The 16614-nt window shown below is 35.7% G+C and overlaps 2 protein-coding genes across 2 annotated transcripts in view; one reads left to right on the forward strand and one right to left on the reverse strand.

Moving 5' to 3' along the window:
- Positions 1–16079, forward strand: part of LOC139983725 (uncharacterized) — a 37672-nt gene extending 21593 nt beyond the window's left edge. Inside the window, exons 8-11 of the mRNA XM_071997457.1 lie at positions 743–813; positions 4175–4272; positions 6054–6101; positions 15975–16079. Of these exons, the coding sequence (XP_071853558.1) occupies positions 743–813; positions 4175–4272; positions 6054–6101; positions 15975–16079 (322 nt within the window). The remainder of the gene's footprint in view (positions 1–742; positions 814–4174; positions 4273–6053; positions 6102–15974) is intronic.
- Positions 1–16614, reverse strand: part of LOC139982444 (epithelial sodium channel subunit beta-like) — a 131071-nt gene that overhangs the window by 100698 nt on the left and 13759 nt on the right. The gene's annotated exons all lie outside the window — the stretch shown is intronic.

Here is a 16614-nt window from a genome sequence, read left to right on the forward strand (position 1 = left end):
AAGGCCTTGAGTTATTTTGTTTGTTTTTAGCCTCCTTTTGTTAGAGACAGCTGGAACGTTATTCAGCTGTCGGCCTGGGAGAGGGGTCTAAGGGGAGGGGGTGTCCCCCTCCCCTTTGGAATTTTTTTGCATTTCCAGGTGGCCTCAGATGCAATTTGGTGCAATATAGCACACTTCAACACCCACTCCATTTTGGAAACTTAATTTTGTATTTTCACTTGGCCTTAGATGCAATTTGGTGCTCCAAATGAGATTTTTTTTCTCATTTGGAAATGAAAAAGGGGTTTTCTGACTTGCGAAGCGGGGGGGGGGGGGCGGAATGATACTTCCGCTCCTCCACATTATTCACTGGGGGGGCTGGCGCCCCCAGCCCCCCGGTTCCTACGCCCTTGATGTTGAAGCATATAACCATGAAAACACTCAAAATACCCCCCCTCCCCCTTCATATAAATGTACAGTATGAAGTGCTTTAAGTGCTGTAGGTTATGTCAACTTGGAAAGGGGTCAACAGCATTACCGGTCCTGGATTTTCTGTTAAACATTGATCAGCCTAACTTAGTCTCTATAACAATTTACATGTTCAAACGTTACTATTATGTGAATACATTTCTTAAATTATTTAAAATCGTAATTATCAACAAATTCTTTGAATTGCACAGATCAAATCATTTTAATTCACATTGTTCACCTTTTGTGTGATGTCAAAATTCAAGAGTCATATATCTTCCTTTTTTTTCATCAGATGTGATTTTTGTCTGCTGCCCTCATCTATCCCTTTATCTGCTCTGTCTGGCCTGAAATCCAATATCAACGGTACGTAAAAGTATTGATTGTGAATTTGTGTTAACTGCAAATGATGTAAACAACTTTTTAGATATTAAATAGACTTATTGGGTGATCCACCTGATGAACTTTCATCAACACATTTTATTTAATGAGAAATAAAAATAGATTGACTAGTCACTGACAGTAAAATATTCCCTCATCAGCAAATCACTAAATATGAAAACCTAGAGTAAAATGGAGGACAGAATTAACATCTTTAAGTCTAGCTTGTAAAAAAACTAATGAAACCATTCCCTTTCTTAATGAACTTTTAATTCTATAGTATATGATGAACAGATTGTGTACAGCAGTGTTTGTTGTAATTAAGTTCTGAACCTGTATCTAGTACCATGCTCAGTTCTACATGCAGCTGGACAGCTTCCTAGTTAACTTGTTTTCAGGATGTAATGTCTTTAAATTGTAACTTGTAACAATATCAACAGCAAACCACAAAGAGACTCACAAAATCTCCACATGGATAACAGAACACTCTGAAGAAGCAGAAAAAAAACATTTAGAAATGAACCATGAATGGTATATGACCTCACTTGAAACATCAGAATATTACATATTTTTATTCAAACAAATAATGTTACCCTCTCACCAACATTATTATTTTTATGATTTCACTATTATTTTGGGTAGGAAGAATGACTAAACTGTTTATTTTGAGGGGAGGGGATTGGCAGGGTAGTTTTTTATCCCATTAAAGCTGCATTTCACATCCAAGTAATCACAGTGTGGTGAGCTGGTAGTGCAATGTGTTTAGATTATTAGAAGAAAGGTAATAATGACACTGAAATGATGAAAATGAATACTAAATGATAAAGATCGGTAAAAAACAAGACAGTTAAAACTAAATAATGCTAGATTTAATTTTAGTCAAAGAACATCTTCTGTGTTTTGTATCAGACTAAATGGTTCTAAGTCTTGTAAATTTCTTAGTGTCTTTCTTGGTGAGATCCAGTGATGTGTGTATACTATGGTATCTTACTCTTCTATTGTTTAATAATTTGTTTTAAAGGCACATGATGTAAACAACTCTTTAGATTTAATGGACCGATTCAGGAATATTCAATGAGAGTTAATCCAAACCCATTAAATATAGTGAGAACATCAAAACAAATAGAAAGGTCACATTAAAATACCACTCCATCAGCTGAGTACCATAAGTATCTTAAGATGCAAATTAAACTTCAATTGAATGATGGATTCAATGTAAACAATTTTGGTAGACTAAAATTGAAAAAGTTTTGATGTTGTGGATGGCTCAACTTCATTTTCATAGTCCTTTGATCAATCTGCAGTATAAGACAGGGCATAATGTAATTCCGTTCTAGTACTATGCACTGGTCTGTGTGCAGCTTACAGCTGCTTCCGAGTTAACTGATGTCATAGAACATTTCATGATCTAATACTCTTGATTGTAATCGTTGTGACAATATGCATTGCGAACCACCAAACAACCTCATCAATTAACTGTCTCACTAACAGATTATGGTAGCTCTAAATACTAAAAAATACACAACGGAATCATGAACTATAACTGTATGCAGTAATATATTGGTAGGGCTCAGTGCAGTCACTCTTGGAAGTGTCACTGAGGGTGAGCAGAATGACATATATGGGAGAAGAGGGGAGTGGGAGGTGGGAACCTGTCTCTTTGTATGTTCCTGTTAACAAAAAGTATGTTGCGATCTTTTCCTAAACCATGAACCCAATGGACTTAAACTTGAACTGTCGTGGGTGTATGACACCATGGAGTCACAATTCAGAGGTCCAATACCACAGAAACAGCATTTTAGTATTACAGGAACACTAGAATGTCATAAAATGGACAAAACACTCATAAAAATACATGTAGGATATCGAATTCTAAATTCAGCAGTGTATTAATTGCAACATGCTTAAGGTCTCATGGTCAATGGATATCAAATCTCAACCATTTCTAAATATGTGCAAAAGACTATGTCCATAACTCCGCCTAAACTTGACTGACGACCTCTATGGGGAATGGTCCAAACCAAAGGTAATAACTAAGACAAGCATTTAATTAATTAATACAAATACCAAAACGCATGTAGGATATCAGACTGTTGCAAATCTAATATCATCTTTAATATTGAAAGATGACAAAGGTCACATGATAAGAGGGTCAAAAGGTCATATTAACATAATGTGTCAAATGTCATGAGGTCAATGAAACTTTGGAAAAGATGTGTTACCAACCCCACCTAAACAATACGGCCTTTGTACCTCAAACTTTGTGAGAAAGTGACAATCAATGAACCTCCAGAGTGATGACATCATAGTAATATTTGGCTATTCACAAATGTGGAGCTGAAAGTTTCAATGCCATGGATAGCTCACCTACTTCGTCATTAAAATGCTAAATGGAATTCAGTAAATGGATTTAACTTGATTGGTATTATATTATTTCAGGATAGAACACAGTTCTGAAATATTTCTGATTTTTCAATGACATTGTCTAGTTTTGTATCTTAATTGTAACAATATATATGGTTATAAGATTTAATGATGAAGATAAAAGCTGATTTCTTTTTTTCTGCTATCCTCACCCCTTCCCCCAATGCCAACTACTCAAAATTGTCATCATGCACTGTTTTTTTCTGGATTTGTAGCAGTATATATGTCATGATGATATGAATTGCCAGTTTTTAATTCCAAGTGTGCTATGGAAGGGTACATGAAACATAGCATATACAAAAAGTATGTTATGCAAGGATATACACAACGTACATGCAGTGGCGGAACGTCCATACAGTCAGGGGGGCAGAAGCCCCCCCCCCCCCCCCTGACGGACTCAAATGGACTGCTGGCGCCATTTTCAGGTTTTCACCACTTTTTATTTATTCGCGATTATTGACGTTTTCATTGCGCTCTCATATACCATAGTGACATTTGTCGCGTTTTGTTGGCGATGACACCTATTTATTCTTCATTTATCTGCAAATTAGCAAGGCCATGAAAGGGTCATTCCGAGCGATCTAGGAAGTATCTATACTCAAAAAATTTCTGTACGCTCCGCGCCAACCTGTGGTGGCACTCCGCTTAGATAGTGTCTAAAGCGCCCCTACAGACCATTCTCCGCCCCCCTTGACCAATACCCCTATCTCCGCCACTGCATACATGGTATCTCACGAGGGGTTGATGTATTGAGTTTAGGTTACAATCACAGGTTTATAGGAAGCTCACATATAACAGTGAAACTGATGTCATATGGTAACATGTCAGTATGTGTTCATTTTCAAAAGTATACTTTCATTATTTTCACATCCTGAATTTATCAGCATAATATCTTTCACCTTTTATGCTTCGATCATTATAGTGTTCTGGGCACCTTACGGATACGGAAAGCGAACTTATGAATTGGATCTCAAAACTGGTCGTTGGCTGCTGCATAGTGAAACTGCTGACCTATTTCCAGTAATTATCTGTTTTTATTTGGTCTCTGATAATTTTAATTTCCTAATGGTACCAGTAGGTTATGTATTACTCGGACGTTAGGAAAGTAGCATTTGGCTGGACAAAAAGCAGTTGATTATTATTACAATACATCTACACAGTTTACACTTCATCTGTAAAGTGAGAGCCTGGTGTGAACTTCCAATCCTAACAGGATCATCTAAGAAGGGCAAACTATCATGAAAACAGATGAAAGACACATTAAAACTAGAAAGATGAACGATAATCAAATTAGATGAATGAAAATAGGAGAGGGGTGGAGGAAGCAGAAAGAGATGTGCGCAGGATTTCAAATTCATAATTTCCTAAAATTAAGGGCAAGAAGAAAATGAAGGATGTTATAATGTAGGATGACTACAATAGGGTCATTTAATCTGACTTCTATATAACAAAATAAAAAGGTGAAATGGTGCATCATGAGGCATATTTAGATGATAGTTTTAGGTACATGTAACTAGCTCTAACGAAGAATTGTGCAAATAAATAATAATCTCCACAAATCCCCTGACTTCTGAGGCAAATCAAGACTATAAATTAAGTCTGGTACCTGAATCTGTTTTTCATGCGGGCGAGGGGAGGGGGTTATGCATAGGCAAATGAAGAATTTATCATGGAGGGGTGCTGTCCTGGGGTCATCAGTTGGAGCCATTTCCTATGTAGGGTTATTGGAGGTCTATTTGAGGACTAGGATTGCTTTTAAAACTTTTGATGTCAAACTGTGCCTTCTCAGGCAAGTCTAGACTATAAATTAAGTGTGTGTGAATAGCAATTAACACAAGGTTTTGATTGTAAATACTTTGTGTGTGTTTACAAAAAATGCACCTGTAGTAAGTGGTCCAGTTCTTCCTTGGCTGAAGGTGTTAGCCTTTCCCTTTCTGCTTGGGTCAAAATGTCAGATTCTCTCACTTTATTTACCTGCATCGGTCATTTTGCAGTTGATAATCAGTTTGCTAACAGCTAGTTTTTACCTTTTCACTAATCTGGTTTACAGTTAAATGGAAAATTCCTTTCATGTTAATGTAGGTAACCGTAATTCATTGAGTATATTCTTAGCTGTAGGAAAGAACTTAAACCCAAAAGACAATATCAAATGAAAAGCACAAGATACATCACGTAATTTCAAGTAATCAAGCCTGCCGAGAGATGAAGAGTTAACCATCCAGAACAAAATTTCATCATCGTCGTCATTCTTATTAGAAACTTCTCTGCTAGTCTTTAACTTAAAAAGTTAAAGTCTAGTAGTGTTTTGAAAGAATATTAACAAATGAAATCAACAAACATTGTCGAAATGAACTAAAATATATGTTTCAATTTGTAGTTATAATTCAATATTGAACTCAGTTATCCCATGATTAAAGTGTTACACTAAATCTGCTAATGAGTTTAATGTCTGTTATAATTTGGATTTTATCATTATATATATACCTTGTATATATCATATTTATATTAAATTATTCTCATTGGTTTCAACTCAATAATGTGTATTTTCATCTTATTCTGGACTGTGGTTGGCAGTATATCCTTCGTTACCATATCTACCTTGTAAACAAAGCATTCTAAATTCAAATGATCACTAAGTTTCCATGGTGATAATATTAACAGTCCACTAATGTTTACAAGCTATACCCTGCAGTATAGTTAAAGCAGGGAGTTGTTATGGAATATCGACTCCCTGGTTAAAGTCATCACCAACCAACTGAATTATATAATTGAGTTTTTCCTTTCCCTCTTTGTTTTTTTAGATGAAATCGATTGGAGACGAACTTACCGATGCAGATTATGCTAAGGAGGTAAGGAGGCGTAGGCCTATATAACTCACCAAATTACTAATTTGTAGACTTTCAGTAGAAATAATATGACCAAGGACGAATTACAGCAATTGCTGGCTTACTTATACTTAATATTAATAGCAGGACAATTTACTAAATATATTTCAACATGTGCATGTAATATAAGTTTGAGGTCATCAGGAAAACATTAACACAAAATGTATGTGTCCCTTCTAATGTATGTATGTTACTGAAATACTACATACATGTTACCCAAGTACACATTTCCAACTTCTTTGCACTCGTGCAGGTCTATCAAGGAAGTGTGTCAAGAACGATAAATTGCGACTATTATTGAGAATTATTGAGAACTTGTGTGTTACACTCCCAACTGAAGTATTCAGCACGCTCAATTAATGCATGCATCAAGCTCCTAGATAAGAGTTCTTTACACACTGCAGTAGCCTTTACACACGACTGTAAGAAAAGGTAGTGGTAATTAACAAGAACTTACCCTAGTTGATATAATGTCAGCATAATTTAAATTTAGATCCTTTGAAGATTTTCTAACATAAACATTTACATATTTTACTGTGGACTCCATACCAACAACATAATGTTAAGAAATACCCTAAATGCAGTACCTTAGGAAACTTGGTGTTTAATAATTCTTAGTCTTCAAGCACTGATTAATTTACAAAGTATTATATGCTGCCACCACAGAAACGTGGAGAACATGTAAGCCTAATGAGGAAGGACCTGTATAAAAGTATGTCAGTGCATACTGTGTGTAAGAGCTTGACATAAATGGGAAATTGATGACAGAAACAAGAGTTGAAAGTGTATAGTAATTAGGAAGGGTAGGGATAAAAGAGTTTCAGTTTCAGTTTAAAATTATTTAGCTAGTAATGAATGTGTGGGAGTGGCACAGGAAGCTCCAAAGTGGAAAGAGATATGCATGGTTAATCTAGGATCCATAATTCTTAGTTTAATTCTCACAAATTGTATGGCATTTTTAGTGAATTAAGTCTCAGAGGAGACAAAAGATCAATTAACATGTAGATATCAATCTATTAAATTGGGAAATATTTGATCAACATATACAATTATTAGGGAAAGATATTAAATTAATACCAATCCTCCCCCACCCCCCCCCCCCTTCCACACACACAAAACATATGTCAGTACAAATTGCACACTGTGCTAGTCAATATGCACGCTCACAGAACCCTAAGTCCTTTAAAAGAGCTTACATATTTGTAGTTTCTGTGAGCCCTCACTTTACACTTTGTGCGCTCAAAGAAAGAGTTAAATGAAGCTGCACCAAGACTAGAAAATGGGCTTGAGACAGGATTAAAGCTTGAAAACTTACACACAAAGTGCGCTCAGTACTTAACCAGTTTATTACATTCGCGTTGAAAGGGCAAACCATCTGCGTGCCTGCACTCTAAGTTATACGTGGGATGAAAAACATTTTACTTTGAAGGAGTTAAATAAAAGTAGTAGGAACTTATCAAAGCGATTTATACAAAAGGTGCAATAATTTATTGTTTAGGCTTTACTCATCTTAACATCGTGATTTACCTGGATGTTTTAACTTTTTGTGTAATACAGTTTGACCATATTCTGGATTATAACTGACATTGTGGTCATTGAAATGTAAGCACATGTGTGTTTGATCATAGTGTAGGCTACAAACCAGTAATACGCAGACATTATTACTATTGTGGAACTACTCACAAGCTGTCACAATCATGTAGTAACATTGTGTGGATTAAGTTAATGTATATTGAAAATATTACCTCAAACTGTAGCCTGTCAATAATACACAAGGGGTGCAACTGTTTGGTGAACAAAAAGGAGGTACATTAAAATGTTTAAATTAAAATTTTCTGCGCAGAGTGAAATAGTCCATAACTTAGTAATCAAATTGGTAAAACAAGATTGAAGTGCATCTAGGTACAATAATTGATCATACTAAAAAAAAAAAAAAACATATTACAACCTTCACACATTTATTATTATTAAGTGGACTTGTCACTCTGTGGGCAAATTATTTCAACTTAACAGTTTAATATTGCTTTAGTTTCCTTCTGTACACATTTTGGAACATAATTTCATAGTCATATGCAATATACCAACTTCATACAATTCTTTCCTCTAAATTTCTGCAAAGTTGAAAATTCAAGAGAAAATTCTGACACTGATTGAATGTAGATGATATAACTTACATGTCATAGAAGACATTGGAAGAAAATGATGAAAGGATCACAGCATGGGTGTTACTTATCATTATCTGAAATAAGATACAATATGTATGATTCCATTCAGCAAATATTTTGTGTATATTACAGTTTTGTTTACCTTGAAATTTGTGTTTGGAAGAAAAAATAACTCTGTACCCTTTAGAGTTTCTTTAAAAGTGAAATGCACAAGAGAGACAAAAAGAAATAAAAAAAATATATATATATACATCCTTATCAATCCATAATTTTTAAGGTCTCTGTTGTGATTATCTAAGCAACCACTATGCAAACAATTCCAGTGGAAATGTTGCCCCTTTGGTGTAAGGGGACTGTTACCCTAATGTGGCCGCAGTTTCTTTAGTTTTTATTAATTTGAGGTAACATGCCTAATAGTTTCCTTGTTTTCTTTTTCTGTTACGAAGGCCACAGCATTCAGGATCATCTGGAGGTAAGGCATCGTTAACCATGTAAATAATTCTATTTAAACTTATACAAAGATATAAACTTTTCATTATCATATACTTTTGGGTAATTTGCATTAGTGGACGCATTACAAACACTGTTGCATATTCAATGGTGTGTATCAAACCATAGAATATACAAGTACAGATGAGGAGGTGATGCTTTGCTGCTAGTTTTCAGCATAAACTAGAATACTTTTCAACCTAAGCAAAAAGGTCAAAATTTGCATGCAAATTTTTACGGATTAAAGTAAAAATATGAACTGTTTCATGCATTGGATTACTGTACAAATACATGATGGTAATTTGCCATCATGCATGCTTATAAGCTGTCTTTATAAAAGCATTAAAAAATATCACTGCAAATCAGAATGTTTTGAAGAGACATTGAATATTTTGCATTAATGGTTACTGCAGAACCCAATATGCAATAAAAAAATGCATTGATGGATAGTTGATTGAATTTGGCATATTGTCGTCCAGTATTTTGCACATATGAGATGACCGTAATTGTTACCAAGTTCATTCATTGTTTTCTCTACAGAAATTATCCATGGCAGCAGGAGAGAAGAAGGTTGGGGTTAACATGAATAGGTTAGGAAGATCCTCATTTCATCATATATTGAGACAAGGCTCTTGTTATAACATTGCTGATTCATCACCTCTACTAACTCAGAAATTACCCTGGAGTCTATCAGAATTTTACTTGCTTGAACACCTTGTTGTTCATACAGCAACTCAAGAAAGTGATGTAATCAAGTTTTTTGCTTTGAAAGGTCATATCAGTTTATCAGTTTATCTCTTACAAAGTTAGCAGTAATGGATATGATACTAATTAACATTCAGTATCATCGATCATAAATCCTCTTATAATACTTTTTTTGTCAAATATTATTAAGAATCTCAAGGTAAAAGCCTCAGTTAAGTTGCAGCTGAAACACAATAGTTAGAAATTGCTTATGAACCTTATCTCTGAGCTCACTTCTTTTGAGATTACCTTTGGTTATTGTTTATATGATGAAATCTTTATTGAATTATTATAGTATTTCATTTATATCTTTTTAGTTCAAAATGACTTTTTTTTTTGAAGAACATTAAAATGATGAGTACTATTGCCACTATCAATGTTGTTAAAACTAAACAATATTTGGGGGATTGGTGGGTGAGTTGGTCTCAAGAGGAGTCAAATCCTCTCAGTTCTCCCTAACATCTACAATTCCCAGATTTGGATAATAATATAGGTTACAAAATTGCTACAGTTTCACCCACGGATACACACCTACCTAGCCTTTCTACATGCTTTGCGGAAAGTTAATTCTACCGGTATTGCATTTCTGCCTTAAAAGTGCTTCAATAACACCTTTCCCCTCCAAAAAAAGTCCCCCCCCCCCAAAAAAAAAAAGCCACAAGATACACATCAGGGTTTGGAGCACAGTGAACTGGAACTCATCTCTGACATGCGATTTTGTGCTTATTCTTCTTTACGAGAGAACAAAAAATATCCCCAAATGCTAACGATTAGAGTATTTGTATATATGTATTATACTTTGTTTTATTTTTACACTTCTTTTTTTTTTTTTGCAAATATGCTTCAACTTCTCCACTGTTGGTTGCCACACCACCTGTACTCCACTGGACCAATAACAGTGTGTAGTTTTAACTGCCACTTACATGGGTTTACTTTTGACATTGACATCATTTATTTCCATCATCAATTAAATACAAGAATGTTGAGCGTAACATTTTTAAGCTCACAGAAAGCACAATACAATATAGAGACAACATTCGTTGAATGGATATATATGTAGATAAATAAAGATTTAATGGAAATGGAGAAAAAAGAAGCAAAATGCTTATAAATACTTTCCCCAGTTATGTATCTGTCTATACATGTAATACAGTGAAGGTAAATTGGTGATGGCAATAATAAATGGAAGATAAAAAAAATACAGAAAGCACTAAATATAAAAACACACGTGTTGTGGCATATAAGAGAAAAATTTTTCAAAATTTGGCTTGACCAGTCACAGAAGTCGGCTCACTTTACCAGCCCCCCCCCCATCCCTTTTTAAAGTGGATGAATGTTCGTCCCTCCGTATTTGAAGCAGGTTTTATTATTTTTTAGATGAGACAGGGTAATTATTTTTCATATTTACATAACAAGGACTTTGTAATAGGTAATTGAGAGAGATAAAACTCTGGTTGGCTGAGAATGGATTACATAGATGGAGTTGAAATCCATTCTACCTAGCTGATGGAAAACCACACTTTTATATATTTTTCTCTTAAAGTGATGTATTAATTAATGTATAATTTTATGTAACCTTTACTCCCGGAAGTGGATAACTGTAGGAAGTCTGTGATGTCATAGTGGCAATTCCTCCAAACCAATATTTTTGTTCTCTCATTCTTAAATGAGATACACCTGTGTTATATATTTGCTTAGTTTTCATGGTTTTCATCATTTGTTACTTAGTCGACGTCATGACACCTAAATACATAAACTGTTATTTTCTCATTGGTTATTTGAATTTTACACTATAAAGAATATCAAAGGAACTTGAGGGTCCAAGTTTATTATGAAATCATTTAAGTGTGCCATTCCCACAACACAAACTGTTTTAGGATGCTTTGAACAAAGATACAGTAGATGTCCAGTAATTCTATCACAGAGTGAACTCAGCTACCAGATAATGTATTTATGTTTATCTAAATGTCCTTGTATGTGAATCGTCTTGAATGGCGCCTACATAATTGTTTATTTCTTCATGTTTGCTGTTAGAGAATGGTTTAAAAATGTTTCATCAAATGAAAACATATCAATTAAAATTCACATTTTACTCAGAAAACAAAAAAGATCTACATATGACTTAATATGTGATAATTACGTATTTCATATCTCCTGTTATTCTTCCTATAATATATGATATTTAATTTTACCTATTTCCAACATTGATATACCTAAGTATAATGGTATTCCAAGTTGTTATATTCGTTTGTTTTTTGTAAAATATCCTCTTTTGCTGTTAATTTCGCACCAAGACTAATTAATAAGTTTCAACAATCTGGCTCCTTTTCAGGCATCTTTTGTCTTTTTCTATGGACAACAGATGTTCATTATGCCTAATTGAATTATATGTAAATAATGTTAATTAGTTCAACACTAATAAGTGACTATAAGATCATACGTTCAAGAACTCCTTTCTATTATTACATACAACAGAAAAGATAATTACCTGATTGCAAATTGAGTTGTTAGTAAACTTTTGATGTACAAAATATGTTGTCCAAAACATTCTATATTTACTTTTGAGAATAATAGTTAAGATTCTACATAGTTGGGAATGGTTATGCCTTATGCAAGACCAGACCTTGGCTTTTTTTTGGGGGGGGGGGGGGGTTGGAGGAGTAGGTTCTTTAGCTTTCTGTTTTAAGTTTGATTTAAATATTCATTTGTACAAAAGCAATGGCCTTAATGTCACCAAGCGAAACATGTCACTGTTTCTGAGCACCATGCATTGTCGATGTGATCAAACGTAATCATGCACTGTCACTCTTACGGAATACCATGTTCTCATTAAACACTGCGATCTGTTACTGTCACCAATTATATGTTGTCCCTGCTTCCAAAAACACAATCACCAAGTATTCTACACTCTCATAAATCACCATACACTGTCACTATCATACACCATACACTCACCAAGTATCCTACTATGTCACTGTCACAAATAATACACTGTCACTGCCACATATCAAAGACTGTTTCTACCAAGCACGATGTACTGTCACTACCATAAACTTACCAAACTTAACACTCACCAAGGAACAGACATAGTCACTGTCACACATCAAGTCTGCTACGGTCACACCATCCAACATTCCCTGTCACTATCTTACACAAACACCATACACTCACCAAGCATTATACAGCATCACTATAACTATCCAACATTAGTCAGTTTATCCAGCACCACACACTATCACGAAGTACACCGTCAAGTATGGGTATTTGTTTAGAGATGAACGCTTTCTCAACGTTTCAAATGCCAGCTGTTACAATAAATGATACAAACTGACATCACGATATTGGTTAATGTATGCATTTGCATGGCGAGACATCGAAGGCCTTGAAACTTTACTGGTGACTATCTATACATGAATATACATATAAATACAATATTTAAACATGTATATGTATGTACATATATATCATTCGAGAAAATCACATTTTTTTATTGTACTCTTTAGTTAATATTCTCTTCACATGTACTATTTCAATGCAATCAAACATTACAATAACTAATGGAAAGAAAAACAAAAGAGAGGTATCTTGTTTTTATTTGCTTCTGATATTGTACTTGAACTCTGCTCATGCATCTTCCCGTAGATCTGTATCAATTGATTTTATTAAATAAATTAACATAATATACTTAACATGATGATTTGCAACAATGAATGGTCAAGCAGAAAGCTCAATTATTGTTCCATCGTAACACCGTATGGGTTTATACAATTAGTACATAAAATGATGCAAGAAACATACTGCAGTTGTGCGACCCGTATACTTATGGCATATGTGACACAAACGGTAATAAGATTAGACGATCACTTTCAAATAGTGATATGATAATCCCTTCGAACCATTGAGCCCATTTTGAAATGACTGACATGGCACCATAGAAATTGACCTAGGAAGTATGCTGACACAGTGTATCGCCGTGTTGAAGCCGGGAAGCCTTGAAAAAAGTGAGGGCGCTTTGTGTTGTACGGCAAAAAGCCAGATCATTTGTACGTCTTCATACATACGTTGTGCATTCGACTTAGAAATTTAATTTGAGTTTATCCGGTTTTCGAAAGAAAAGACATAGTTTTCACAACAGAGTCATGTTATGGCGACCAGGGTGGTAAGCACTATTCTCCTGACTTAAGAACAAACTTTGAAAACTTTCTTTTTTCGCCGCTAATAACTCGAGCAAGTGGATAGTGTTTTATGCAACTGTTATTGTCTGTAAAGTGTCTTTTCTGATATCTGAGAGGCACATGGCAAACATGTTCTCGAATGTATTATTTGAGTGCTCCACCCAGATAGTGTCATTGGTTGTCCAATGAAATTGCTGTGAAAAGCATCCCCCCCCCCCGCACCACCACTTCCCACACACACCTCCTGTGAAATACTTCCATATAAGTCTGTGCATGCAGTTCTCAGTTTAATGTTGATGTTGCAAAGTGGGTAGTAGCTTATGCAGGATAACAGATCACACCTTATTAAGTGAGAGTGAAAAAAGTTGGTTGGATGTCTACATTAGTTACAGTAATCAGAGGATGAGATGTTACTGTTAGCATGAGTAATGGCTTGAGTGTGTCGTTTTGCATACAAAGCTTTGTTCGAACATGGATAGTGAATATCATTAGGCCTAGTCAAATAACTGTTACCGCCAGGTCCCATGGGTTAGGGTTGCCACCGGGGCGGTTCTCTTTAGGGCTGTAGAAAGGAGACCGAGAACATAGGAGTCGAACAGCTCAATTGGCAGAATAGCAAGCAACTTTTATTATTTGATCAACTGGCAGTAATTTAACTTATTTCCAGTGTAAAACACAATTAATACTGCAACATTGATCCTGGAATATAAATCTAGGGAAATCCCCAAATTATGCAACAAAATCGGTGGCGCCCTTCAAGTTCGTTAAGAACAATTACCACGCTGTGACTTTTTACACGATAGGTCTGTGCCTATGCTAGACAGTAAAGAAACGGTGGGCCTAGCTTAATAGTACAAATTGATACTGACGTACCTCTACGTGATCAACATTTTATTAAATACACTAATTACCCTACTTGAATTACGAAGCCTAATTGACTGTTTATATTACCACAAATCACAAGTCCTGCAACATACGAACCTTAGTTGACGCATTTAACGAAAAAAGGTTCTACGCGCTGACCTAACATGCAATATTATACGTAATATTCTGAGACATCGTTGCACGATTGGTAACATTTTAATCTTGTATAGTCCCATTGTTTCTCTTAACATCATCAACCTAGACTTAATCAAATAAAAATAGAGGTGTTTTAATACAACTGGTTGAAGTTTTGGTATTTAACATTAAATAATTCATGTAAACTCACCTGCAGAACGAAGACCGAGAACATATGAACAGCTCAATTGGCAGATATAGCAAGCGCCTATACTGTGAACGTACGTTCCTACATAGGCACGCATGTACACATTTAGTGTGCGTTTAGGTGCTTGTAATTTATATGGAACGCCAATTTTGGCGTACCTCAAAACTCACATAACTGAAAAGGTCTATACTACATATACCCTTTTGCCAAAGTTGGGAATATGTTGCAAATGGAGGATGTGTTTGAATAGATGTACAATTCTAGATATGTTAAGAAATTAAAATATTCTAGGCTTAAGTTTTATACATATGCTAAAACAAACTAAGTTAGACCAAGGGCAAGGCTACGTACACAGGCCTAAGTTAAGCTAATCATATTTTTCTAGTATTGTACGTATTGTTAGTGATAAGCCCAAGACATCATAACAGTCACCCCATGTTATTCTGGCATGTGGATCTATCGTTAGGGATACAGTTTTAAGTACAATGATGTGGTGCTAATTGTTGGGCATTGGGCTTTAGTCATATCGCACCCGAATGGACAGCATTCGCCCGTCAAGGGCCTAGGCTAACTATATCCAGGGTCCAGTGTATAACGATACAGCAGCTGAGCAGACGACACTAGTGAAGTAAGTTATATTCCTATGTAGTTGCTTTTACAATCGCTTCCAAAGAATGACCTGTGCAACCGCAGTCCACTGCCACATTTCTGTCGATTTTGGCACCCAAATGCTGCACGCGATATCAGCATTTCGAGTAATGTATGTTAACTTTATCACTTTTTTATCACAGACGTAGCGTTTGTATTACACTCCCGTATTTTCTTGCCGTACAAGCAAAGCGCCACCGGTTGGATGAGGTTCTTCTGTATATGTCGCATGACGTCATTCTCCCAACTTCAAGTAATATGTGTGGCACTCATTAAATGTCAATGCAATAGAGCCTATAACACGCATACAGATAAATGAAACAAATGACCTTCACTAATTTAATGTGTAAAGCCTTAAGGGAACTGTAGCCCGACATCATGTTCACGATCAATCCATTCTGCCTCAAAGCTCTCCGTCGGAGTCAAATCAGCAAGGAACGGAGCCGCATTATGGAAGAATCCAGCCATTCTGAACACTCATTTTAGCGGAACATCTATTACTCACACCGTTTGACGACACGGTACAGACATCACCATTGACACGATCAGTTGACAGCGGTAATCAGCTAAAACTTGGCAAAAGCTTGTCGCGGACTGCAGGATGTCACATCCCAGTCAAATGTAACTGCATGGTATTTGGTCATAGTCTGATATACACCATACACAACATTGAATCATCCTCCACCAGAGCGTCATTTTGACAGCCAGCGTCGTGTTGCATTACCAAAACCATTACGTCGTCACCTTTACGAAAAGTCACAGTGCCGTCACTATGTTCCTCGATGGAATCGATACGTTGGACGACTGCGTTTCGGTTATGTGTCAAAAGGAACAATGACAGCCTTGTCATCATCGGAAAATATTGCGAGGGACAATATCCCATGACGTTTACCGGAGACAAACGACACGTAATGGACATGTAATGACTCTCAGTAGAGACACTATCTCTGCGTCTGTTATCCATCTCAGCCTCCAGTGTGCGATCCGTAATACATTGGTAGGTAACTGTAACTTTGAGACTGGTCATACGAAACAAGTGGAAGACCTTT

Source organism: Apostichopus japonicus, chromosome 16 (genome assembly GCF_037975245.1).
Source record: "Apostichopus japonicus isolate 1M-3 chromosome 16, ASM3797524v1, whole genome shotgun sequence".
Lineage (NCBI taxonomy): Eukaryota > Metazoa > Echinodermata > Holothuroidea > Aspidochirotida > Stichopodidae > Apostichopus > Apostichopus japonicus.